The sequence below is a fragment of the Capra hircus genome, chromosome 13 (genome assembly GCF_001704415.2).
Source record: "Capra hircus breed San Clemente chromosome 13, ASM170441v1, whole genome shotgun sequence".
Lineage (NCBI taxonomy): Eukaryota > Metazoa > Chordata > Mammalia > Artiodactyla > Bovidae > Capra > Capra hircus.
In genome coordinates, this window is record NC_030820.1 from 11,239,018 (window position 1) to 11,265,798 (window position 26,781).

A 26,781-nucleotide genomic window follows, 5' to 3' on the forward strand; every position below is an offset into this window, starting at 1 on the left:
TTGTCAAGACTGTGATTTTCTGGCAAATTGCTACATTATTCCCTTAAGCAGCTAAGGCTAACTAAAATTTAAATTAATGAGAAACAACGACCGAGTTTTGGTAGATTCCTGAGACTCTCTACTGTACACCCCACTTCAAGCCTGCATATGGGATCCCAGGAAAACTGGCAGAAGGCAGCTCAGGAGAGAATTCTTCCCTGAATTAGCTCTCCTGGATCTTTATCAATCCATGAGAAAGAGAGGAAAAGACAGTAACTTTTATATCCAATTTGGGGATACCTCTTAAGTACAAGGGATGGTTCTATACTGCAAGAAATATTTGCTGTTTGCCCCGACTAAAAACTGGTGACATATTTACAAGGATAAAAAATAGTTCAGTGATAAGAAGTTGGTCAGAAATTGGCAGTTGATACTGACAGCATCATAGAAATTTCTTCTTTTAGGCCTCTTCCCTTAAGCCAAAATAAATCTGTGTACACCCCAGAGGGAAATAAAAACCTGTCGCCTTTGTGAAAGGATTTACTAAAACATTCCAAAGGCAAACAGCTCTAACTCCAGAACATATAGATTTTTTGATATCCATTTTAGTTAGAAATCTTCTCCCTGATATACAAGGAAAAAATGAACTAAGGATAACCTAGTTGGGCTGGGGTAGATCAATGTAAGCTGTCATTTAAACTGCAACCCAATTCTTTGAGGAATTAAGAGCTACTGTCATGATCTTATAAATTTTGCAAAACTAGAAATTCAGCTCTAAAAGCTGTTCAAAATTCCACTATCCCTTCCACCAAGGCCACAGCCACCCCTATTTATCTCAAATGTATGTATTAATCGTATATCAGTTCTAATGAGATGGATGAAACTGGAGCGGATTATACAGAGTGAAGTAAGCCAGAAAGAAAAACACCAATACAGTATACTAACACATATATATGGAATTTAGAAAGATGGTAAGGATAACCCTGTATGCTAGACAGCAAAAGAGACACAGATGTATAGAACGGACTTTTGGACTCTGTGGGAGAGGGGGAGGGTGGGATGATTTGGGAGAATGGCATTGAAACATGTATAATATCATGTAAGAAATGACTTGCCAGTCTAGGTTCGATACAGGATACAGGATGCTTGGGGCTGGTGCACGGGGATGATCCAGAGAGATGATATGGGGTGGGAGGTGGGAGGGGGTTCAGGATTGGGAACTCATGTACACCTGTGGTGGATTCATGTCAATGTATGGCAAAACCAATACAGTATTGTAAAGTAAAATAAAAATAAAAATTTTGAAAAAAGAAAAATTCTGGCCTTAGGAAACCAAAGTCCTTCTTGGAGGAACCTGCATTCTATTCCCATGCCTTTGAGATGTTAATGTTATCTAACTTTTAGGGAGGTAATTCTTATCAGTAAGAAAATAAAAGGGGGAAAATCATTTGAAACTTCAGTTCAGCTGCTCAGTCATGTCTGATTCTTTATGACCCCATGCACGGAAGCACACCAGGCTTGCCTGTGCGTCACCAACTCCTGGAGCTTACTCAAACTCATGTCCATTGAGTCGGTGATGCCATCCAACCATCTCATCCTCTGTTGTCCCCTTCTCTTCCTGCCTTCAATCTTTCCTAGCATCAGGGTCTTTTCCAATGAGTCAGTTCTTTGCATTGGAGCTTTAGCTTCAGCATCAGTCCTTCCAATAAATATTCAGGACTGATTTCCTTTAGGATGGACTGGTTGGATCTCCTTGCAGTCCAAGGGACTCTCAAGAGTCTTCTCCAACACCAGTTCAAAAGCATCAATTCTTCGGTGCTCAGCTTTCCTTATGATCCAACTCACATCCATACGTGACTACTGGAAAAACCATAGCTTTGACTAGACGGACCTTTGTCAGCAAAGTAATGTCTCTGCTTTTTAACATGCTGTCTAGGTTGGTCATAACTTTTCTTCCAAGGAGTAAGCGTCTTTTAATCTCATGGCTGCAGTCACCATCTGCAGTGATTTTGCAGCCAAAAAAAGACCATCACTGTTCCCATTGTTTCTCCATCTATTTGCCATCAAGTGATGGGACTGGACGCCATGATCTTTGTTTTTTGAATGTTGAGTTTTAAGCCAGCCTTTTCACTTTCATCAAGAAGCTCCTTAGTTCCTCCTCTTCACTTTCTGCCATTTGAAACTTAGGTGAACAAAACAAAACAAAAAATCTCCTACATGCCTTCCCCACAACTTCAGTGAAAATGGGTTAGCCATCTGAGCAGATAACTTTAACTTATTTCTCTACCAGGTAAACAACTTAGATCCAGCCTCTTTTGTAAGTAGTAAATTTCTTATTGGAGAAGGCAATGTTACTGTAGCTGATTCATGTCATTAATTTTAAGATGAAAGCTATAAGGTCTCTGTACATCTCTTTATGTTCATGTGTCTGTATACATGTGTTGTATGGTTATTTTTCACCTCCTAATGGTATTACTAAAAGTGTTAAAAAAAAAAAGAGTTCCATTTAGTTGGTTTGAAGAGAATTAAGCACTTATATGAAGTTAAGTATTCCTAAATCTCCCAGAAATACACAGGCATACCTCAGCGATATTACAGGTCCAGTTTCAGACAGCTACAATAAAAACTAATATCACAATAAATCAAGTCACATGAATTTTTTAATTTCCTAGTGCATATAAGGCTTATATTTACACTATACTCTGGGCTATAAGTTGGAAAATCTCATGGACGGAGGAGCCTGGTAGGCTGCAGTCCATGGAGTCGCTAAGAGTCGGACACGACTGAGCGACTTCCCTTTCACTTTTCACTTTCATGCATTGGAGAAGGAAATGGCAACCCACTCCAGTGTCCTTGCCTGGAGAATCCCAGGGATGGGGAAGCCTGGTGAGTTGCCATCTATGGAGTTGCACAGAGTTGGACACGACTGAAGTGACTTAGCAGCAGCAGCAGCATGGGCTCTAAGTGTGCAATAGCATTATGCTTGAAAATGTATGGACCTTAATTAAAAATACTTTATTGCTAAAAAAAATGGTCACTATCTGAGGCTTCATGAAGTCATAATCTTTTTGCAGGTTGAGGGTTTTACGTCAGTGTTTGTGGCTGCAGAGTAATCAGGGTGGTGATTACTGAAGGTGGTGTAGCTATGCTAATTTCTTAAAATAAGACAGTAATGGTTTATTGATTGACTCTTCATTTCATGAATGATCTCTCCAAAGTGGGCAATTCTATTTGATAGCATTTTATGCATGGAATGTCTTTCAAAATTGGGATCAATTCTCTCAAACCCTGCCACTGCTTTATCAATTAAGTCTATATAATATTCTAAATGCTTTGTTGCATTTCAACAATCTTCACAGCATCTTTACCAGAATTAGGTTCTAAGTCAAAAAACCACTCTTTGCTCATCCACTGAAGTCAGTCCTCATTCATTAAAGTTTCATCATGAAACTGTATCAATTCAGTCACATCTTCAGGCTCTGCTTCTAATCCCACCACATCCACGTTACTTCTCCACCAAGGTCGTGAATGCCTAAAAGTCATCCATTAAGGTTGGAATCAACTTCCTTCAAACTCCCGTTGATGCTGATATTTTGATTTCTTCCCATGAATCACAAACGTCCTCAACGGCATCTAGAATGGTGAGTCCTTTCCAGAAGGTCTTCAACTGACTTTCCCAGATTCATCAGGAATGAACGTCTGTGGTGCAGAGCCTCAAAACATGTATATGTTAGAGAATAAGACTTGAGAATTGAAATCACACCTTGGTCCTTGGGCTGTAGAATGGAAGTTGTGCTAGCAGATAAGAAAACAACAGTAATTTCATTGTACGTCTCCATCAGAGTTCTTAGGAGACCACATGCATTATCAAGGAGTGGTAGTATTTTGAAAGGAATCTTTTTTTCTGAGTAGATCTCAACAGTAAACTTAAAATATTGAGTAAACCATGCTGGAAACAGAGGTGCTGTCATTCAGGCTTTGTTGTTCCATTTACAGAGCTCAGGCAGGTGGATTTAGCATAATTCTTAAGGGCTCTAGGATTTTTGGAGTGGTAAATGACCATTGCTTTTAACTTAAAGTCACAGTTGCATTCAGTTCAGTTCAGTCGCTCAGTCGTGTCTGACTCTTTGCGACCCCATGAATCGCAGCACACCAGGCCTCCCTGTCCATCACCATCTCCCAGAGTTCACTCAGACTCACGTCCATCGAGTCAGTGATGTCATCCAGCCATCTCATCCTCTGTCGTCCCCTTCTCCTCCTGCCCCCAATCCCTCCCAGCATCAGAGTCTTTTCCAATGAGTCAACTCTTCGCATGAGGTGGCCAAAGTACTGGAGCTTCAGCTTTAGCATCATTCCTTCCAAAGAAATCCCAGGGCTGATCTCCTTCAGAATGGACTGGTTGGATCTCCTTGCAGTCCAAGGGACTCTCAAGAGTCTTCTCCAACACCACAGTTCAAAAGCATCAATTCTTTGGCGCTCTCCCTTCTTCACAGTCCAACTCTCACATCCATACATGACCACAGGAAAAACCATAGCCTTGACTAGACAGACCTTAGTCAGCAAAGTAATGTCTCTGCTTTTGAATATACTATCTAGGTTGGTCATAACTTTTCTTCCAAGGAGTAAGCGTCCTTTAATTTCATGGCTGAAGTCACCATCTGCAGTGATTTTGGAGCCCTCCAGAATAAAGTCTGACACTGTTTCCACTGTTTCCCCATCTATTTCCCATGAAGTGATAGGACCGGATGCCACGATCTTCGTTTTCTGAATGTTGAGTTTTAAGCCAACTTTTTCACTCTCCTCTTTCACTTTCATCAAGAGGCTTTTTAGCTCCTCTTCGCTTTCTGCCATAAGGGTGGTGTCATCTGCATATCTGAGGTTATTGGTATGTCTCCCAGCAATCTTGATTCCAGCTTGTGTTTCTTCCAGTCCAGCATTTCTCATGATGTACTCTGCATATAAGTTAAATAAGCACGGTGACAATATACAGCCTTGACGTACTCCTTTTCCTATTTGGAACCAGTCTGTTGTTCCATGTCCAGTCCTAATTAGCACCTAACAAGAGTCGGTTTGTCCTTTGACACCAGGCACTGACTTCTCTCGGGCTATGAAAGTCCTAGATGGCATCTCCTTCCAATATAGCACTGTATCATCTGCACTGAAACTCTGCTGGGGTGGCCTCCTTTGTTAATTATCTTAGCTAGACCTTCTAGATAATTTGCAGTAGCTTCTACATCAGCACTTGCCACTTCACCTTACACTCTCATGTTACGTGCATGGCTTCCTAAACCTCACAAACCAACCTCTGCTGGCTTCAGACTTTGCTTCTGCCGCTCCCTCCCTCTCCTGGCTCTCACAGAGATGGAGCGAGCAGGGCCCTGCTCTGGGTTAGGCTTTGGCTTAAGGGAATAGTGCGGGTGATTTGAGTGATCCAGACTGTTAAACCTTCCTCCACAGCCGTCATAATGCTGTTTCACTTTCTTATCATTCCTGTGTTCACTGGAGTCGCACTTCTAACTTCCTTTATGTTCACACCCTGGGCTAAGGGTTGGTGCAAGAGGCCTATCTTTCGACCTATCTTACCTTCCACCACGCCTTCATCCCAAAGCCTAATTATTTCTAGCTTTTGACTTAGAAGTGAGTAATGTGTGTCTTTTCCTTTCACTGAACTTTAGAGGCCACTGTAGGGTTATTAACTGGTCTACTTTCAACTTCGTGCCTCAGAGACTAGGGGACCTGAAGAGAAGGGGAGAGATGGAGAAACGGCCGGTCAGAGGAGCAGTCAGAACACACTGACCGTGTGCCAGTTAACACGCTACCAATAGGGGCATGTTTGCAGAAACCAGCACCTGCGGCCAGCCATTTGCTATGTGAGTGAATATTGAAACACTTGCGTTTGAGTCAATATCAACACTTTTTTTGCACTTAACGTATCTATTGGAAACTTTGTACATGTCTTATTAAAGCATTCTGATAGTGGAGGTGATGGAATTCCAATTGAGCTATTTCAAATCCTAAAAGATGATGCTGTGAAAGTGCTTCGCTCAATATGCTGGCAAATTAGGGAAATTCAGCAGTGGCCACAGGACTGGAAAAGGTGTTTTCATTCCAATCCCAAAGAAGAGGCATGCCAAACAGTGTTCAAACTACCACACAATTGCACTCATCACACACATTAGCAAAGTAATGCTCAAAATTCTCCAAGCCAGGCTTCAACAGTACATGAACCATGAATGTCCATATGTTCAAGCCGGATTTAGAAGAGGCAGAAGAACCAGAGATCAAACTGCCAACATCCACTGGATCATAGAAAAAGCAAGAGAATTCCAGAAAAACATCTACTCCTGCTTTCTTGATTACACCAAGCCTTTGACTGTGTAGATCGCAGCAAACTATGGAAAATTCTGAAAGAGATGGGAATACCAGACCATCTTACCTGCTTCCGGAGAAATTTGTATGCAGGTCAAGAAACAACAGTTAGAATCAGGCATGGAACAACAGACTGGTTCCAAATTGGGAAACGAGTACGTCAAGGCTGTATATTGTCACCCTGCTTATTTAACTTATATGCAGAGTACATTATGCGAAATGCCAGGCTGGATGAAGCACAAACTGGAATCGAGATTTCTGGGAGAAATACCAATAACCTCAGATAGGCAGATGATGTCACCCTTATGGCAGAAAGTGAAGAGGAACTAAAGAGCCTCTTGATGAAAGTGAAAGAGGAGAGTGAAAAAGTTGGCTTAAAACTCAACATTCAGAAAACTAAGATCATGGCATCTGGTCCTATCACTTCATGGGAAATAGACAGAGAAACAATGGAACAGTGACAGACTTTTTCTGGCCTCCAAAATCACTGCAGATGGTGACTGCAGCCATGAAATTAAAAGATGCTTGCTCCTTGGAAGAAAAGCTATGACCAACCTAGAGAGTATATTAAATAGCAGAGACATTTACTTTGCTGACAAAGGTCCATCTAGTCAAAGCTGTAGTTTTCCCAGTAGTCATGTATGGATGTGAGAGTTGGACTGTGAAGAAAGCTGAGTGCCAAAGAATTGATGCTTTTGAACTGTGGTGTTGGAGAAGACTCTTGAGAGTCCCTTGGACTGTAAGGAGATCCAACCAGTCCATCCTAAAGGAGATCAGTCCTGAATATTCATTGGAATGATTGATGCTGAAGCTCCAATACTTTGGCCACCAGATGCAAAGAACTGACTCATTGGAAAAGACCCTGATGCTGGGAAAGATTGAAGGCAGGAAGAGAAGGGGACGACAGAGGATGAGATGGTTGGATGGTATCACCGACTCAATGGACATGAGTTTGAGTAAGCTCTGGGAGTAAGTGTTGGACATGGAAGCCTGGCATGCTGCAGACCATGGGTTGCAAAGAGTCAGACACGATTGAGCGACTGAAATAAACTGAATATTTTGAGTGTGTGATAGGTGCTACAGGAGGCACCTCTGTGCAAGGACAGAACACGTATTACAAACACCCTGGGCTTCACTGTGCTTTCCCCTGGAAGAGCAGACCTTACACTTTCTGGAGACATTCTTTTTAGTCCTATGGGTATTATTTCCTCTAGAATACGTTCTTTTATTTTACCTGATAGTTGGCAAGGTGGATCTTTGTGGGGGCCTCTTTTAGAAATAAGAAATTTGGTAATGCATCATTTTTGAAAGTTTTATGGTAATAGACTTGTATTTATAATAGACACAAATTTGGACCAAAAACCTAATGGAGCAAAATGTGAATGATAACAAAAACCATAAGTTTTTATAATGAATTCTTGATCAATCTTTTAAGCTCTAGCATCTGCTGTTAATTGTATCATGCTCTAAAAATATACTGATACATCTCTGGTCAATAACATTCATGTAACAAAAGATGTTTTTATACATCTCTGGTGAATGATGTGTTAAGTTTGCCATCTTACATGGGCATAGTTCATGATGCCCAAAACAATTACAACAGTAACATCAAAGACGACTGCAATGTAATAATATAAAAGTTTGAAATATTTAAGAATACAAAATGTGACACAGACATAAGTGAGAAAATGCTGTTGGAAAAATGGCTCCAACAGACTTGCTCAATGCAAGGTTGCCATAAAGCTTTAATTTATTAAAGAAAAAAATGCAGTATTTGTGAAGTTCAATAAAGCAAAGCACAATAAAGCAAAGTACACCTATAACAGAAAGTAGTCCAAATGCTTCTCAAGTTCACATGATCAGACCTAATCTTTAGTAAATAAAAGCTTGTTGAAGTTTGTTGGGTTAACTAAAATATGTGCTCTGAATTATTATCATTAAAATAATGCAAACGTACAACTTTTCTACTTGTTTTACTGGTCAAATAAGTTCATGTTATCTGTTACAAAGTTTTTCAGCAAGAAAAAAAGTCTTAGGGGGTGATGGATGACTTGTCCAATGTCTTATGAAGCTTTTGTGGGTAGTGTAAACATAATTATTGAGAACAAATGAGTCAAATTGATGTAAATAGGATAACAAGTTTTAGGTAACTTATAAAATAGTTTCCTCAAAACTTTGTGGTAATCTGAAACCCAAGTTTTGCTAATTTAAATTATGGATAGTCATTAAATGTCTAGATAATTTCCAAATAAGATAAAATACTGAAACACTAATTATTGAATACAGGTTTATCTACTTTGGGCATTTACAGACCAACTAAAGATTTTTGGGTCTATCAGTAAACTTTTGTGCCCTACTGAAATATTTACTATTAGGAAACATGTTTCAAGAAATTTTAAAAACTGTCAAGCCACAAAATAAGCTGCTAACATAAGACTTTATAGTTGCTTACTATATGATTTTCACTAAAATTAAGTATTTTTAGGGTTAAACATTATAATTAAAGCTATTAGAAATAGTAAGGGGAAATATCTCTGGGTGCAAAGATCATAGGATGTGTGATTTGACAATGGTAGGTATGAAGAATAGAGATGTATTTCTGTTGAGGAAAAAGAAGGCAATTTTGTCCTAAATGCAGAGTGGTTATTTCAGAATGGAAAGAAGGAATAAACATCGAAAACAATTGTAGAAAGTTTGTGGGAAAAAGAGTCTTGGGAGCTGAATTTTATGCGTGGGTAAGCTATCCATGATCCGAATGAATTTAAGTAAAAAAGAGTTGTAGTCAAAATTAAAATTGCTTTTTCTTAAAAGGAAAAGTTCTTTTGCACTATTGGTCTACTTCTGGTAAGCAGCTGTGAAAGGGTCTTCAAAATAAATTCTTGTGATTCCCATTATCTTTATTAAGTCTTTGATTGCTTGAGTAATTCTGAGTCTTCTCTACTAAAAGAGACATTTTAAACAATTATGCAACTTTCTTTTTTTAAACTTATTTTAATTGGAGGCTAATTACAATATTGGAATGGTTTTTGCCATACATTGACATGAATCAGCCATGGGTGTACATGTGTCCCCCATCCCCTCCCTCAGGGTCACCCCAGTGCACCAGCCCTGAGCACCCTGTCTCATGCATCAAACCTGGACTGGCAATCTATTTCACATATGGTAATAAACATGTTTCAATGCTATTCTCTCAAATCATCTCGCCTTCTCCCACAGAGTCCAACGGTCTGTTCTTTACATCTGTGTCTCCTTTGCTGTCTCACATATAGGGTCATCGTTACCATCTTTCTAATAATTACACAACTTTCTATATTTACCTGCAAAGTCTTTATCCCCTTGTTTGAATGGATAACTATTACTTCACAGTGAACTATGATCTTATTTGACCAAGTATTTTTAAACTTTGGTGTTTTTGACAAACTTCTCCCAAATCAAATTCTAAATGTAATCTTTCAAACCAACTTTGAGATTTTCCAGAGAGCCCTTGGAACATTTCAAAGGATTTGTTTTCTCTCCTTAGAAAAAGATGTTAAACTAACTAGGCTTATTTGATACAGTAAATTGTATGGGAAGCCCTGTCACATAAAAGGTAATACTAAGCTTCCTTTAGGTTGTATTTCTATAGATATATAAGTATTCACAAAATTCATATGTCCTGGGATAATGTAATCAGCCATACTTCCAGTTACCACCTTAAAATGTTTATCACAGAATAACTATTTCCTTATCAAATGAACTCTTATCAGATCTTTAACTATAGTCATTTGTAAGTCTGTCATTTACAGAGTTACTGTTTTACTCCGATGCTTTTGCAAAAGTATTTCTTCAAAAGTGCTTTATCTTTAAAGAAATTCATGGAAAGGACTCTGACAAATACAGGTTAGTGACAACTTTGGTTCATACAACTCAACTGGGTAAACATTCCCAGAACTAATAAAAAACTGGATTCAAGTAGAACAAGAATGAATAACATGAGACTGAATGAACTGAGAAGGATGATTAGAATTCCTTATTTGAGACATTGCTGGTATCTTAATATTGTTTTTCCAGATTTGAGATTGCTCTTGCGGTAACATGACCTACAACAATGAGGTAAAGTATACCATTGTAAACAAAGATGAAATGTATTCTCTGATTCTTCCAGAACACAGAAACTCTCGAGTATTCTTTTTAAAGCAAAATAGCTATTTTACATAAGTTTAGTGAGAATCTGTCGTTGCAACAGGGCACAATTGATTACATTGGTATTATTACCAAGGCATTGACAGTAATAGTATATATGAGAGAGATGTGTATAGACTCAGATATGACCAGACAGCTGAAAATAACCAAGATTCACTTTGGGGAGTCTATAAAGACCCTTGGAAAATTGGACTGGTACCAAGATTCCTGGTAACTAAACAGGCGAGTAAAAATGCCCATCACAAGCACGGAAATTGAAACTGTAATCAGAAATCTTCCAGCAAACAAAAGCCCAGGTCCAGATGGCTTCACAGCTGAATTCTACCAAAAATTTAGAGACGAGCTAACACCTATCCTACTCAAACTCTTCCAGAAAATTGCAGAGGAGGTAAACTTCCAAACTCATTCTATGAGGCCACCATCACCCTAATACCAAAACCGGGCAAAGATACTACAAAAAAAGAAAACTACAGGCCAATATCACTGATGAACATAGATGGAAAAATCCTCAACAAAATTCTAGCAGTCAGAATCCAACAAAACATTAAAAAGATCATACACCATGACCAAGTGGGCTTTATCCCAGGGATAAAAGGATTCTTCAATATCCGCAAATCAATCAATGTAATTCACCACATTAACACATTGAAAAATTAAAGCCATATGATTATCTCAATAGATGCAGAGAAGGCCTTTGACAAAATTCAACATCCATTTATGATAAAAACTCTCCAGAAAGCAGGAATAGAAGGAACATATCTCAACATAATAAAAGCTATATATGACAAACCCACAGCAAACATTATCCGCAATGGTGAAAAATTGAAAGCATTTCCCCTAAAGTCAGGAACAAGACAAGGGTGCCCACTTTCACCGCTACTATTCAACATAGTTCTGGAAGTTTTGGCCACAGCAATCAGAGCAGAAAAAGAAATAAAAGGAATCCAAATTGGAAAAGAAGAAGTAAAACTCTCACTGTTTGCAGATGACATGATCCTCTACACAGAAAACCCTAAAGACTCCACCAGAAAATTACTAGAGCTAATCAATGAATATAGTAAAGTTGCAGGATATAAAATCAACACACAGAAATCCCTTGCATTCCTATACACTAATAATGAGAAAGTAGAAAAAGAAATTAAGGAAACAATTCCATTCACCATTGCAACAAAAAGAATAAAATACTTAGGAATATATCTACCTAAAGAAACTAAAGACCTATATATAGAAAACTATAAAACACTGATGAAAGAAATCAAAGAGGACACTAATAGATGGAGAAATATACCATGCTCATGGATCAGAAGAATCAATATAGTGAAAATGAGTATACTATCCAAAGCAATCTACAGATTCAATGCAATCCCTATCAAGCTACCAGTGGTATTTTTCACAGAACTAGAACAAATAATTTCAAGATTTGTATGGAAATACAAAAAACCTCGAATAGCCAAAGCAATCTTGAGAAAGAAGAATGGAACTGGAGGAATCAACCTGCCTGACTTCAGGCTCTACTACAAAGCCACAGTCATCAAGACAGTATGGTACTGGCACAAAGACAGAAATATAGATCAATGGAACAAAATAGAAAGCCCAGAGATAAACCCACACACATATGGACACCTTATCTTTGACAAAGGAGGCAAGAATATACAATGGAGTAAAGACAATCTCTTCAACAAGTGGTGCTGAGAAAACTGGTCAACCACTTGTAAAAGAATGAAACTAGATCACTTTCTAACACCACACACAAAAATAAACTCAAAATGGATTAAAGATCTAAATGTAAGACCAGAAACTATAAAACTCCTAGAGGAGAACATAGGCAAAACACTCTCTGACATAAATCACAGCAGGATCCTCTATGATCCACCTCCCAGAATTCTGGAAATAAAAGCAAAAATGAACAAATGGGATCTAATTAAAATTAAAAGCTTCTGCACAACAAAGGAAAATATAAGCAAGGTGAAAAGACAGCCTTCTGAATGGGAGAAAATAATAGCAAATGAAGCAACTGACAAACAACTAATCTCAAAAATATATAAGAAACTTATGCAGCTCAATTCCAGAAAAATAAATGACCCAATCAAAAAATGGGCCAAAGAACTAAATAGACATTTCTCCAAAGAAGACATACGATGGCTAACAAACACATGAAAAGATGCTCAACGTCACTCATTATTAGAGAAATGCAAATCAAAACCACAATGAGGTACCACTTCACACCAGTCAGAATGGCTGCGATCCAAAAGTCTGCAAGCAATAAACGCTGGAGAGGGTGTGGAGAAAAGGGAACCCTCTTACACTGTTGGTGGGAATGCAAACTAGCACAGCCACTATGGAGAAGAGTGTGGAGATTCCTTAAAAAATTGCAAATAGAACTGCCTTATGACCCAGCAATCCCACTGCTGGGCATACACACCAAGGAAACCAGAATAGAAAGAGACACATGTACCCCAATGTTCATTGCAGCACTGTTTATAATAGCCAGGACATGGAAGCAACCTAGATGTCCATCAGCAGATGAATGGATAAGAAAGCTGTGGTACATATACACAATGGAGTAGTACTCAGCTGTTAAAAAGAATACATTTGAATCAGTTCTAATGAGGTGGATGAAACTGGAGCCGATTATACAGAGTAAAGTAAGCCAGAAAGAAAAACACCAATACAGTATACTAACACATATATATGGAATTTAGAAAGATGGTAATGATGACCCTGTATGCAAGACAGTAAAAGAGACACAAATGTGTAGAGTGGACTTTTAGACTCTGAGGGAGAGGGTGAGGGTGGGATGATTTGGGAGAATGGCATTGAAACATGTATACTATCATGTAAGAAACGAATCACCAGTCTATGTTCGATGCAGGATTGCTTGGGGCTGGTGCACGGGGATGATCCAGAGGGATGATGTGGGGTGGGAGGGGGGTTCATTATGTATGGCAAAACCAATACAGTATTATAAACTAAAATAAAGTAAGAATAAAAGTTAAAATATATATATATATGATATTATTATAGTAGGGAAAAAAAAATGACAGAAAAAAAAAAAAGGTAATTTCCTTGTAGGTCCATAGAACTCCAGGATATTTTTTTAAGACCTGAATAAGAGAGGAACTCACCCAAAGTTACAGGTATTGCAGGTAAAATTGGATTGTGAGATTTTGCCTACCTGGCTTCAGAGGCTTAAGAGTTCAACCTGAGGTTCCTTTTATAGGAAACAGTTTTTAAAAGAGTATAAATGGCTGAGCACTATTCTTGCTGCACTTATGTAATTAATCAGGTTAAGTTTAATGCAAACAAATTGGGTTTACTGTTAATGCTCTTTGGTTAAGAGAACAGTGATTACAGACAAGAAAACTGTATTTCTGTAGATATCAGAGTCTAATCCTGGGAAGTGCTTTGGAGACTTTGTAACATCCCTGTAACCTGGAGTGGATCTTGAATACTTCCAGTTCCCTCAATTGACTGGTTATGACTCTCCAAACTACTGTTTCCAATTTCCTCCCACCCTTCTGATTTGGAATCCTGAAGAACAAAGACTGCCCTTGCGTCTCCTGGCAAGGGACTATCCCAGATCTTCCTCACTAACCAGATGGGAGCCAAACTGCAGGGACTTGAACTTGGGTGTACATCTCACCTGATACTGGGTCCTGTCCACCCACTCAAGACCTCAGAGTCGAATCGGCTGGGAAGAGAAGTAGCCAACATTGAGGTGCATTGCTGGGTAGCCAAGCACGCAACCCTCTCTTCTTCAGCACCTTCCTTGACTCTGGCTTTGACTTGGAAAGAGAACACCATCCCCCGTATCTCCCAAGCTACTGCTCGGGTGTGGGGGTGGAATCCTTCAGATCGCTGGATTTCTCATCAGAAACTCTGATCTGTCCATGATGTTAGAAAGCCCTGGTCTGTTTCCCTCCCTCTATCTAACCACCCCAAACTTGGGGAACTTTCTCTTCAGGCTCTACACAAATGAGGAGACACATAGCAAGGGTAACCTCCCCCTTCCTTTGGCAGGATGCTGTGTCACTAGTCAAGACAGCCTGTGGTACCTGGATTAACACGTCTGCAGAAGCTGAAACTCAGTCACAGGAAAACACTGAGCAACCCACTTGGGCTGAAAAGGTGACTCTTTCAATGGGATCTTTTTTGTTTTTCCTTCATTAGTTTGGCTGCACTCCAACTATTGGGAATTATCCTACTTTACACAGTCACAAGAGTCTCCCTGGAATGCTGTGTTCTTTCAAAGGCTTTAAATTCATGTTTGTAGGCACTGATCCTCAGGTGAACGATCTCCCTCAACGTGGAGTTTCCAAAAAGGGAGAGGATGCCTGACTTAAAAATGGTGACCCTGAACCCTGTGGCCTGTGAATAGCACACAAAGGATCATCAAAAACCACGGGAACTTCAGGACGGGAGCTGGGAACAGTGCTAATACCTTACATTTTGATCACATCTTCCAGTTAAGCTGACGGTCTGGTCAAAAGGGGAGGGAGGTGATTGTTGATAAAAATAGTCCCCAAGTGGAATTACTCGTGCTAAGCCCACATCTCTAAATGGAGACTTAACATCTAACCTACCTGCAATTCTAACCTTCCCCAGTCTAGAACTTCCTGATCAGCACTTGTGAGGAACTGACCTTGCCTGAAACACTGTGCTTTCCTTGTCCCCACTTTCTGCCCATAAAAGTCTTCCATTTCATATAGGTCCTCAGCGCTCCTTTCTGCTTCCTAAATAGGATGCTGTTTGATTCATGAATTATTGCAAAAACATAATTAGATCTCTAAACTTACTCAGTTGAGTTTTATATTTTTAACACTTTCCAAACCCTTCCCCCACCCCTTCCCCCGCCACCTAGGGTTATCAGAGTTAGATCAGAAAAACTTTGGGTACTCGAGTTATTGAACTTTTACTCTAGTATAATGAAACAGAAGAACACTATTTTTCTGTGTATTTTTTCCCCCTGTAGGTGAACATTTAGATACTACAGAGATGACATATCACTAAGACACTTACATGGTATGAATATATAGGAATCCCATATCTGGACAAAGATGCCCTGGTAAGATTGCATGCTTTTTCCATCTCAGGGGCCTTAAGACAAAGTTCATCTTTCCTAGCTTCAGTTTTCTCATAGTTAAAATGGAATAATATCTACTTCACTGGGATTACAGAATTAAGTACATTATCTCATTTAAGGTTCCTAGGAAATTATCTGGTGCTAAATCGACTTCAATAAAGCTAGTTTGAATCATATATTTTAATCTAAAAATATGTTAGAGCAGAAATGTCTGGTTGCCTCTCTTTCTTAGGAAAAAATATTCTGGATGATGGTGTGCTCATCTTAAAGATTCAACTTTCCAGCTCTCCTTAGAGCTATAGAAGAGTCAGAGAGAGAGAGGTAAACAGCAGCTTTTTGTAAGTCTTTTGCAAAAGTGACTTGATAAAGAAGACCTAGCAGGCATGGGGTTGTTCTTTCCTCCCTGGAATGTGGCTGTGACAGCTGGGCTCCAGTAGCCATACTGGACTGAGGCGTACTCTTCAGGATGAGCACATAGTGCAGCAGATGGTTCCTGGGTCTCGGACATCAGGGAACTAACTCCTTTCGTATGAAGAGACTGACTTCTGTCTCATTTAAGTCATTGTTTCCAGTCTCTATTACTAGCAGCCAATGTAATTTCTAATTGACATACATGTCAATTCACATTTAGACAATTTCAGAGACATGGCTCCTAGTTTTTAAAATAGTTTTCTGTATCAAGAAAATAGGGCATCTAATACTAATAGCATCTTAAAATCAAGAAAGCAGACTCCTATTCTTCCAAGCTAGCTACCGAGTCCCTATAGTTTGGGTCTTGCCTCTGTTGGGGAAGCATAGAACTTAACAAACAGTAGGTCCACAAGAAACCACATTTGTTGAATTAATGGTGACTTTCCAAAGTGATTTATGAAGTGTATTTTCAAAGTTTTATGATTAATTAGTTTCTGATAGATTTTAATTTGCCAGCACAGTGAAAAGATTCCTCCCATGGACACATTGATCTACACAGAAAGCAATTCCTCCTGAAGAACTGAGGGCTGACTGAACAGCTTCTGCTCAAGAAATGATAGAGGGACCGAGACCCAGCACTACCAGGAACCTAGAGGGGTGGGTGGAGGGGATGTATGTTCACTTATGGCTAGTCACATTGTGGCACAGCAGAACCAACAAAACATTGTAAAGCAATTATCTTCCAATTAAAAAGAAAACTAGGATCCACCTCTGACACCGTGGTCTGCAGTAGGAAGGATACCCCTGAGAGGCCTGTACACAGACTTGCCCACTTTGGGACACATGGAAAGAAACAGTGATTTAAAGGACACTTGGACCGTTTACTAACCTTAAGGCATCAGCCAAACATGTGGGGGAACTGCTGGAACTCTTTCCAAATTGGAAAGGAAACAGTATAACTGTCACTATTTGCAGATCATATGATACTACACATAGAAAACCCTAAAGATACCGTGAAAAAACTATTAGAGCTGATAAATAAAGTTGCAGGATACAAAATTGATATGCAGAAATACAATGCACTTTGTACACTAATAATGAACTGTTGTAAAGAAAAAGCAAAACGATCTTGTTTACAGTTGCATCAAAAAAGAATCAAATACCTAGGGATTAACTTGAGAGGTGGAAGACCTGTATTCTGAAAACTAAAAGACATTGATGTAGGAGATTCAACATGATACAAAGAAAATGTGGAAAATACCCCGTGTTCGTGGATTGAAAGAATTAATATTGTTAAAATGTCCTTACTACTGAAAACCATCTAAAGATTTAATGCAATATCTATCATAATACCTTAGACGTTTTTTGCAGAACGAGAACAAATAATCCTAAAATTTGTATGGGATCACAAAAAAATTCAAGTAGACAAAGCAGTCTTTGACTGCTTCAAATCCTCATTGTTATAGAAGTTGAAACCAAATTCTAAACAACAAGTAAGCAGACAAAATCCAGAAGTAAGGCCCTTTTCCCAACTGACTACATTCTAAACTTACACAGAGGAAATCATTATTCATGTAAATTGCTGCTTTTTACACTCACTTGTGGCATTTGGTTATTTTGTTTGACATACAAGGTTTAAATAAATCAGGACTATTAAGTACAAAACGGGCTAGAAGGATATATTGCACAACATGGGAAATCTAAATATTTTATAATAACTATAAATAGAATGTAATCTTTGAAAATTGTGACTCACTGAATTATACACCTATAACTTTATAATACTGCACAGCATCTATACACTATCAAAAATTAAATTTAAAAATCAAGGTGTCTCAAAACAACTGAGGGTCCTTCAGGAAGTGTAATAATGTAAGCTTTGCCTCCCCTTCCCCACCATCTCTAAAAGAACTTAATTCCTTGAAATCTAGTGAGACAGTCATTTTTACATTGTACATGCACATTCTGTAACATTTTCTCTTGTGCATTTACTGCTCTGGTTTTGGAAAAGCATTCCATAGGCTTGGAATTTTAAGAGCATTTCCTGTAACAAGGAAAAATGTAAATAACCCCTGAGAATTGACAATCAGAGACAGAATTATGCCTATTTCTTAGAAAATGGACTTCATGGCAGCCTTCTCTGCAAGATATGAAAACAACAGTCAAACAAACACATAAACACAGCTAGTGGGAAGCTGCTGTACGGCACAGGGAGCTCAGCTCGGTGCTCTGTGATGTCCTGGGGCGGGGAGGGGATATATGGATACATATGGCTGATTCACTTCATTGTACAGCTGAAACTAACACAGTATTGTAAAGCAATTATATTCCAACAAAAAAACCACAGCAGGAAAAGGTGCCAAGAGAAATTTGATTTCCTAGAAGCCTGGTCTGAGGTGCATTTAGCATTTTGATAAAAGCCTCACAATATTTCAAGAGGAAAAGTGAGACTACGTAACCCCCAGGGTGCAAAGCAAATCTAGAACACAGAACAAGACAGTTGGGCAGAGTTTCTTATTTTGTCTTTCAGTAAAATATCTGCACCATCCAAGACCAACAGACATTTCTGATCTCCAGGAGGAACCGTCTAGCAGGAAATCTCTGTAACCCTCAATACCAGGAATCCTAAACTCCTTTCTGCTGTAAAAACATAAGCCTACTTAAACAGCTTATCACAATCCCTTTCTTCCTTCATGCCCTCTTATAGCCTCTACACTTCTGTTACCCAAGACCTTTACTGCCTATTCAAATCCTAATTTCTAGTTTTTCTCAGCTCTGATACTTAAAAGTCAGCATTCTGCAATTAATATTACTTACCACCGTTAGAAGTATCATTGTCACCTCTTTGAAAAAGTGTAGTTGCTTAGCCTTGTCTGACTCTTTGCAACCCCATGGACTATAGCCTACCAGGCTCCTCTGTCCATGGAATTTTCCAGGCAAGGGTACTGGAGTGGGTTCCCATTTCCTTCTCCAGAGGATCTTCCCAACCCAGGGATCGAACCTGGGTCTCCTGCATTGCAGGCAATGGTTTACCATCTAAGCCACCAGGGAAGCCACAAGAGAAGGTTTGCCTGCCGAAACCCAGGATTGAACCAGGGACCTTTAGATCTTCAGTCTAACACTCTCCCAACAGAGCTACTTCAGCTTCACAGAGTATGAAATTCTCTAGGTCAGAGACTATATTATTTCTATATCTTTCACAATGGAAACCCAGACCATGAGAAAGCACTCAGTGATCACATACTGTACTTGAAGCATTGTGAAATGGAATTGTGAAGCACTGTGAAGACTCTGAACTGAACTGAACTGAAATAGGCAATAGTAGAATAGAAATAGATAGATATTGTTCAGTTGCTCAGTCGTGTCCAACTCTTTGTGACCCCATGAATCGCAGCATGGCAGGGCTCCCTGTCCATCATCAACTCCCGGACTTCACTCAGACTCACATCCATCGAGTCAGTGATGCCATCCAGCCATCTCATCCTCTGTCATCCCCTTCTACTCCTGCCCCCAATCCCTCCCAGCATCAGAGTCTTTTCCAATGAGTCAACTCTTCACATGAGGTGGCCAAAGTATTGGAGTTTCAGCTTTAGCATCATTCCTTCCAAAGAAATCCCAGGGCTGATCTCCTTCAGAATGGACTGGTTGGATCTCCTTGCAGTCCAAGGGACTCTCAAGAGTCTTCTCCAACACCACAGTTCAAAAGCATTAATTCTTCGGTGCTCAGCTTTGTTCACAGTGCAACTCTCACATCCATACATGACCACAGGAAAAACCATAGCCTTGACTAGATGGACCTTTGTTGGCAAAGAAATGTCTCTGCTTTTGAATATGCTATCTAGATTGGTCGTAACCTTCCTTCCAAGGAGTAAGCGTCTTTTAATTTCATGGCTGCAGTCACCATCTGCAGTGATTTTGGAGCCCCCCAAAATAAAGTCTGTCACTGTTTCCACTGTTTCCCCATCTATTTCCCATGAAGTGATGGGACCAGATGCCATGATCTTCGTTTTCTGAATGTTGAACTTTAAGACAACTTTTTCACTCTTCTCTTTCACTTTCATCAAGAGGCTCTTTACTTCCTCTTCACTTTCTGCCATAAGGGTGGTGTCATCTGTATATCTGAGGTTATTGATATTTCTCCCGGCAATCTTGATTCCAGCTTGTGCTTCTTCCAGCCCAGTGTTTCTCATGATGTACCCTGCATAGAAGTTAAATAAGCAGGGTGACAATATACAGCCTTGACATACTCCTTTTCCTATTTGGAACCAGTCTGTTGTTCCATGTCCAGTTCTAACTGTTGCTTCCTGACCTGCATACAGACTTCTTAAGAGGCAGGTCAGGTGGTCTGGCATTCCCATCTCTTTCAGAATTTGCCACAGTTTATTGTGATCCACACAGTCAAAGGCTTTAGCATAGTCAATAAAGCAGAAATAGGTATTTTTCTGGAACTCTCTTGCTTTTTCCATGATCCAGCGGATGTTGGCAATTTGATCTCTGGTTCCTCTGCCATTTCTAAATCCACCTGGAACATCTGTAAGTTCACGGTTCATGTATTGCTGAAGCCTGGCTTGGAGAATTTTGAGCATGACTTTACTAGCATGTGAGATGAGTACAACTGTGCGGTAGTTTGAGCATTCTTTGGCATTGCCCTTCTTTGGGATTGGAATGAAACCTGACCTTTCCCAGTCCTGTGGCTACTGTTGAGTTTTCCAAATTTGCTGGCATACTGACTGCAGCACTTTCACAGCATCATCTTTTAAGATTTGAAATAGCTCAACTGAAATTCCATCACCTCCACTAGCTTTGTTCGTAGTGATACTTCCTAAGGCCCACTTGACTTCACATTCCAGGATGTCTGGCTCTAGGTGAGTGATCACACCATCGTGATGATCGTGGTCGTGAAGATCTTTTTTGTCCAGTTCTTCTGTGTATTCTTGCCACCTCTTCTTAATATCTTCTGCTTCTGTTAGGTCCATACCATTTCTGTCCTTGATCGGGCCCATCTTTGCATGAAGTTTTCCCTTGGTATCTCTAATCTTCTTGAAGAGATCACGAGTATTTCCCATTCTGTTGTTTTCCTCTATTTCTTTGCATTGATCGCTGAGGAAGGCTTTCTTATCTCTTCTTGCTATTCTTTGGAACTCTGCATTCAGATGCTTATATCTTTCCTTATTTTAGCTAAGTACATTTATTCATCTATTCCCTAATTAAACGCTTGAGAATCTGTTGGCAGCTGGAGAAGTGGTGATGAAATCCCTAAGTGACCATCCACATTTACTGGCTGATTCCCAGTTTCCCCACTAACACTTCTGTGGCTGGAGGCAGATGATGCTACTTATACTAAGTTAGTACATTACCATCAAGGCTTGAAATAGAACAAGAGAAAAATTTCCTCATTTTCTTTGGATCTTAACCACATAGCTCCCCATGGGTCTGCTTATTATTCTTGGCTACATATAACACAATTCTAGGCCTTACACATGGGGATAGGGTCAAGTACAGCAGAAAAATAGAAAACCATAATGTTTATACGGATGACTGATCTACAGGAATGTTCATTTCCGTGTTATTTAAATCAGAACAAAATTTAGAAATAGCCTAATGAGATAAATCACATTGCAGAAGGATATCTTCAGATGTCAGGAAATGTACAGAGTGTTAAAGTGCAAGGTACCGAGCAGGAGGTATTTACACTAACTGGTTATTTTTATTTTTATGAACCCAATGGGGGGAAATTCAGAAGGATAAACTTCAACACAGTAATGGTGACTATACCCAAGTAATGGGATATATATGATTTTCTTTAAGCATATAAGCAAATTTTCTAAAATGATCCTGAATAACTTTTAAGTTAGAAAAAAAGTGTGTGTGTGTGTGTTTTAATTTTAAAGAAAAAGCAGATCAGGAGGAACATTCTCCCAAAATAAGAGGCATTTTTGACAAAATTCACAGTTTTATCTGGCTGCTCAGTTCCTGGTAAAATATGCTCTCAAGGATGATGTTCTACTGGCCTTATAAAGGGAAATAACAGTACACACACACTTTGATCCATTTTTTCAAATTTTGTCTCCTGAAACATATGTATGGTAGATGAACAGATGTCGCACCTTTTCCCTTTCACAAAGCACTGCTTTGTTAAGCAAGTCACACGCTACTTAGAATCCTTGTTATAGAAGTTAAACTGAATTCTAAAAAGCAAGCAAGTAAAACCAGAAGTAAGGCCCTTTTCCCAGTCAACTGCATTAGAAAATGCAAGTTTCCTGCATTTTTCCAAACAAGAAAACTTGTTTCTTTCCAAACAAGTTTCTTCCCCTCTCAACAACTGTGAAAGGCTTGCTTACTTGGATGGAGGGTGGACTCAAAGAAGAAATAAACACACGGAGTGGGCGCCCCGTGTCTCCTGTTCTGCAGGAGCACCCAGACCTACTGGCTGAGGGTGTAGAGATGAAGGACCATCTGGGCAGAAGCCTTACCTTGGTCTGGAATGTGCAGAACATATGTGTTAAGAACGGATGCTCCCAGGCCAAGGAGAGGACCCTCTTCTCTACCATTGTGCACTCCACGTCATCGTCCATCAAAACCACATCTTTCTTTAAGGCTTTTATTGCGAAAAATTGATTGGTTTTCTTGAACTCTGCTAGGAAGACCTGGAAGGAAGGAGAAGCAGCAGGGTTATTTTAGAATTTGGATTGACAGTTGATAAAGAAGACTCATGATGTGCATGAGAGAGAGGTACTGGGGGAGGAAACAGAATTAATTCTCCAATCCTCCTCTATCCCCTTTATGGAGACAAACAGAGTTTTACTGGCGTGGGATGCTATTAACAGCTTCATCCACTCTACCTTTCAAAGGGTTTCACAAAATCAGATGGGTTATTCTCAGCCCCTGGAAAGACTCTATTTAAAGTGGAATCTAGGAAAATCATATAGATGAACCTATTTGCAAAGCAGAAACAGACACACAGATGTAGAGAATGAAGGCATGGACATCAAGGGGGATGGATTAGGAGGTTGGGATTGATACACACACACTACTATGGATAAAACAGATAACGAATGAGAACCCACTATATAGTTGAAGGAACGCTACCCAATGCTTGGACCGAAATGGGAAGGAAATCCAGAGAAGAGGGGATACATGTACATGTTTGGCTGATTCTACGCAACACTGTAAACCAGCTATATGCCAATACAATTTTTTTTTTTAAAGTGTCCTGTCTGCCTAGAGACCTAAGTTTATAAAAAAAAAAAAAATCAGAGAAAAATGTGTATTGAGGAAGCAGCAGCAAGCAAGGAAGAGGAAGACTTGACTGCTTTTGAAATAATCAACAAAAATGAGCATAAAACCTTATTCCACATTTTACCCACTTTTTCAAGGCCAAAAAGCATACGTGAGAAATATAACTGTCCTGATGTACTTAAAGAATGCACAGCGTTTCCTCTGATGGCACAGACACTGACATTATCTTCAAGACCTACTATGTGCCAGACATTCTGCTACAGGCTCTACACATGCTATCTAATTTTAGTACCTGTTTAATTCTTGGTTCAGAACACTCTGCAATGCAGATAGTAATAATAAAAGAAACCTAGGGTCAAAGGGTAACTGTCTCAAACTCACAGAGCTACTCAGTGGAAAATCTGACTCCAAAGCTGACTTTTTCCACTCAGTTTCAGGCATCTTATAAGACAGGACACCAGACGGCTTAGAGTGGAGGGTTGCTCCAACCTGCATTCTTGCAGATGATGCAGCCACAGGCAACTGATAGAAGTGAGTGCACGGCCTGTGGAGTCAGAAAGCCACAGCTCTGGCCTCATTTCACAGACATTTACCAGCTGTGGGAATGTGGGTTCACAAAGCAACCTCCCTGGGCTTCGGTTCCCTAATGTGGAAAAGCCATAACTATCACCACACTGCTGACTTACAGGACTGTTGTGAAAATCACACACCAGGTGGGGAAGCGACTTGCGAACTCTAAAATGCTTTCTGAATGACAGTTATTGGAATCTAAAACCAGAACGAATATGCGTAACAAAACAGAAGCAGACTCACGGATACAGAGAACAAACCAGTGGTTTCCAGTCGGGGGGAGGGCCAAGACAAGGGCATGGGATTAAGAGGTACGAACTGCTCTGTGTAAAATAAATAAGCAGCGGGGATATTTGAATCTCACGGTGAAACAGAGCCATTATTCTGTAATAACTTTAGAATCCAATCTATAAAACTACTGAATCATTATGTTACAACACATCTGCCGCTAATATAATACTGTAAATCAACTATACTTCAAAACTCCCACTCATCACTTGTTTCTTTTAGTGACTTTTGAGGAATGCTGAAGTTCATGAAGACACACCAAGAGTGGAAAATGCATGTGTCTATGTTTAAAATAATACAGTGCAGACACATAGCTTTGGGGGTAGCTGGCTTGATAGAGAGGGCAGGGCTTAGATGAGAATTCAGGCATGAAGGTGAAAGTGTGAGTCACTCAGTTGTATCCAACTCTTTGCGACCCCACAGACTGTAGCCCACCAGGCTCCTCTGTCCATGGAATTCTCCAGGTGAAAATACCAGACTCAGTAGCCATTCCCTTCTCCAGGTGATCTTCCCAACCCAGGGATCGAACCCATGTCTCCTGCCTGGCAGTCAGAATCTTTGCCATCTGAGCCATCAGGGAAATAATGTGCCTAACCCCAGAAAACATGCCATTTATTCTCCTGGGCCTAAAATCAATGGAGAGCCAAAACAGGCTACCATTTTGGTGAGGAACCATATCTATAGGGTGAAAAAAAAGAAAAACAAGAACAAGTTTTGGAGTTCAAGAAGAGGAAATATATTCTGCTTTAGGGCTCCCCTCTCTCACTGGGACCCCACAGTGCAGTCCCCTCGGGGTCCAGGGATCTGGGATTCTGATGCGGAGGAGCTTAGTCACAGAGCTGAGGCTACTGAAGCTCTCAGCTGTCCATTGGTTATTTACTAAGGCAGGTAGGTTTAACTTAAGGCTGTGTTAACCTTGTTGAAAAGTATAAATCTACCCAGAAAACAAAGAAAAACGTTTCTATAACAATTAGAAATCCTCTTTTGGTAATTGCTTCTTTCAATAAAACATTCCTCCCAACCAGCCTTAAACTAACAAGTCGAAAAGGCAATCTCCATCTCTATAATGTGCTTTCAATTTTTGGTAACAGGCTATCATGGCACATTAATTGATGCTACATTTTAATGAAGACTGGCTGTAAAACTGCCTATTGCACTCAGAATAACACCAAGTGAGCCTGCGATGGTTTGATGGTTCGTGCTATTGTGGAAACAAACTAATAGTTATTGGCTACAGTTGGCAGGGCGGAATGGGTTTTGCCAAAGGCGATTCCTTGGTATTAAACCCAACCCCTACTAGCAGTACAAAGTCATTCAGCTATGGCAAGACCTAGTTGCATTTCAGCTTGTTTATTATTAAACTGGGTAAGTTTTACAAGCCCAAGTCTGGTGAGCAGGTGCTGAGCATAATGCTGGCCTTGGTTGCACAAATTCATGGAACAGTAGTCTCTGGCTAAAATTCTCCAAGAAGTGACATCCAATATAAATAAAAAAACAACTGCTGCTGCTGCTGCTGCTGCTGCTAAGTCGCTTCAGTCGTGTCCGACTCTGTGCGACCCCATAGATGGCAGCCCACCAGGCTCCACCGTCCCTGGGATTCTCCAGGCAAGAACACTGGAGTGGGTTGCCATTTCCTTCTCCAATGCAGGAAAGTGAAAAGTGAAAGTGAGGTCACTCAGTCATGTCCAACTCTTTGCGACCCCATGGACTGCAGCCTACCAGGCTCCTCCGTCCATGGGATTTTCCAGGCAAGAGTGCTGGAGTGGGGTGCCATCATGAGATATCCTTAATAGCCAATATAACGTAAAAGCCTGTATTCCATGACATCCCTCTTTACAATCACTGTCTTGACAATCTTCTCCTCACTGATAGTTGACTATAATTTCTTAGACTATGTTTTCCTCCTCCTCCTCCTCGCCCCCCATGATAGAGAGCCCATACGTTGAGTGAGTGGCAGGAATAATTGAGAGGAGGGACTCCTCCGTGAAACTTTTCCTAAGACACTCAAGTTATGGCTGTAATTCTGGGCTGCACTGTGTCCCTTCCAGATAATTCCATGGACAGGCTCCTATGGAATCTTCCTGACCCAGTGATCAAGCCTAGGTCTCTCACATTGCAGGTAGATTCTTTACCATCTGAGCCGCCAGGGGAGCCTTAATAATTCATATGCTGAAGTCCTAAACCCCCAGCACCTGAGAGTGTGACCTTATTTGGAGACAGGGTCTTTACAGAGATGATTATGTTCAAATGAGGTCATTAGGATGGGCCCTGATGCCATCGAACTGGCATCCTCATAAGAAGAGGGAATCGGGACACAGAGCAACGGCCATGTAAGGACACAGGGAGAAGACAGCGTCTACACCCGGGAAGGAGGGAGGCCTCAGGAGGGACAGCCCTGTCCACACCTTGATCCAGGATGTCCAGCCTCCAGAACTGGGAGAGATACATTCCTGCTGTTGAAGCTGCCCCCCTCTGTGGTGTTTTATTCCAGTAGCCCTAAGCTAAGACAAGACTGAGAAAAAAATCATAAGGAAAGTAAAACCACACTCTGGGTTGAAGAAAGGAGCAAAACAACAACAAAACCACCAATGAAACAAAAATATCTATGAGACAGGAACTGGCCGGGGCACCTTCCCGCTTCGTTGGCGTCCGAAGATACC

General features: G+C 40.2%; 1 protein-coding gene and 1 non-coding gene across 3 annotated transcripts in view; both read right to left on the reverse strand.

The window, feature by feature from the left end:
* PRKCQ (protein kinase C theta) overlaps positions 1 to 26,781 on the reverse strand; it is a 93,525-nt gene that overhangs the window by 39,182 nt on the left and 27,562 nt on the right. For both annotated transcript variants that reach the window (XM_013968553.2, XM_013968554.2), the window contains one exon: positions 22,498 to 22,671. In XM_013968553.2, the coding sequence (XP_013824007.1) occupies positions 22,498 to 22,671 (174 nt within the window). The remainder of the gene's footprint in view (positions 1 to 22,497; positions 22,672 to 26,781) is intronic.
* TRNAF-GAA lies at positions 19,097 to 19,169 on the reverse strand. Its single transcript has one exon. It is a non-coding gene; the product is annotated as a tRNA-Phe (tRNA).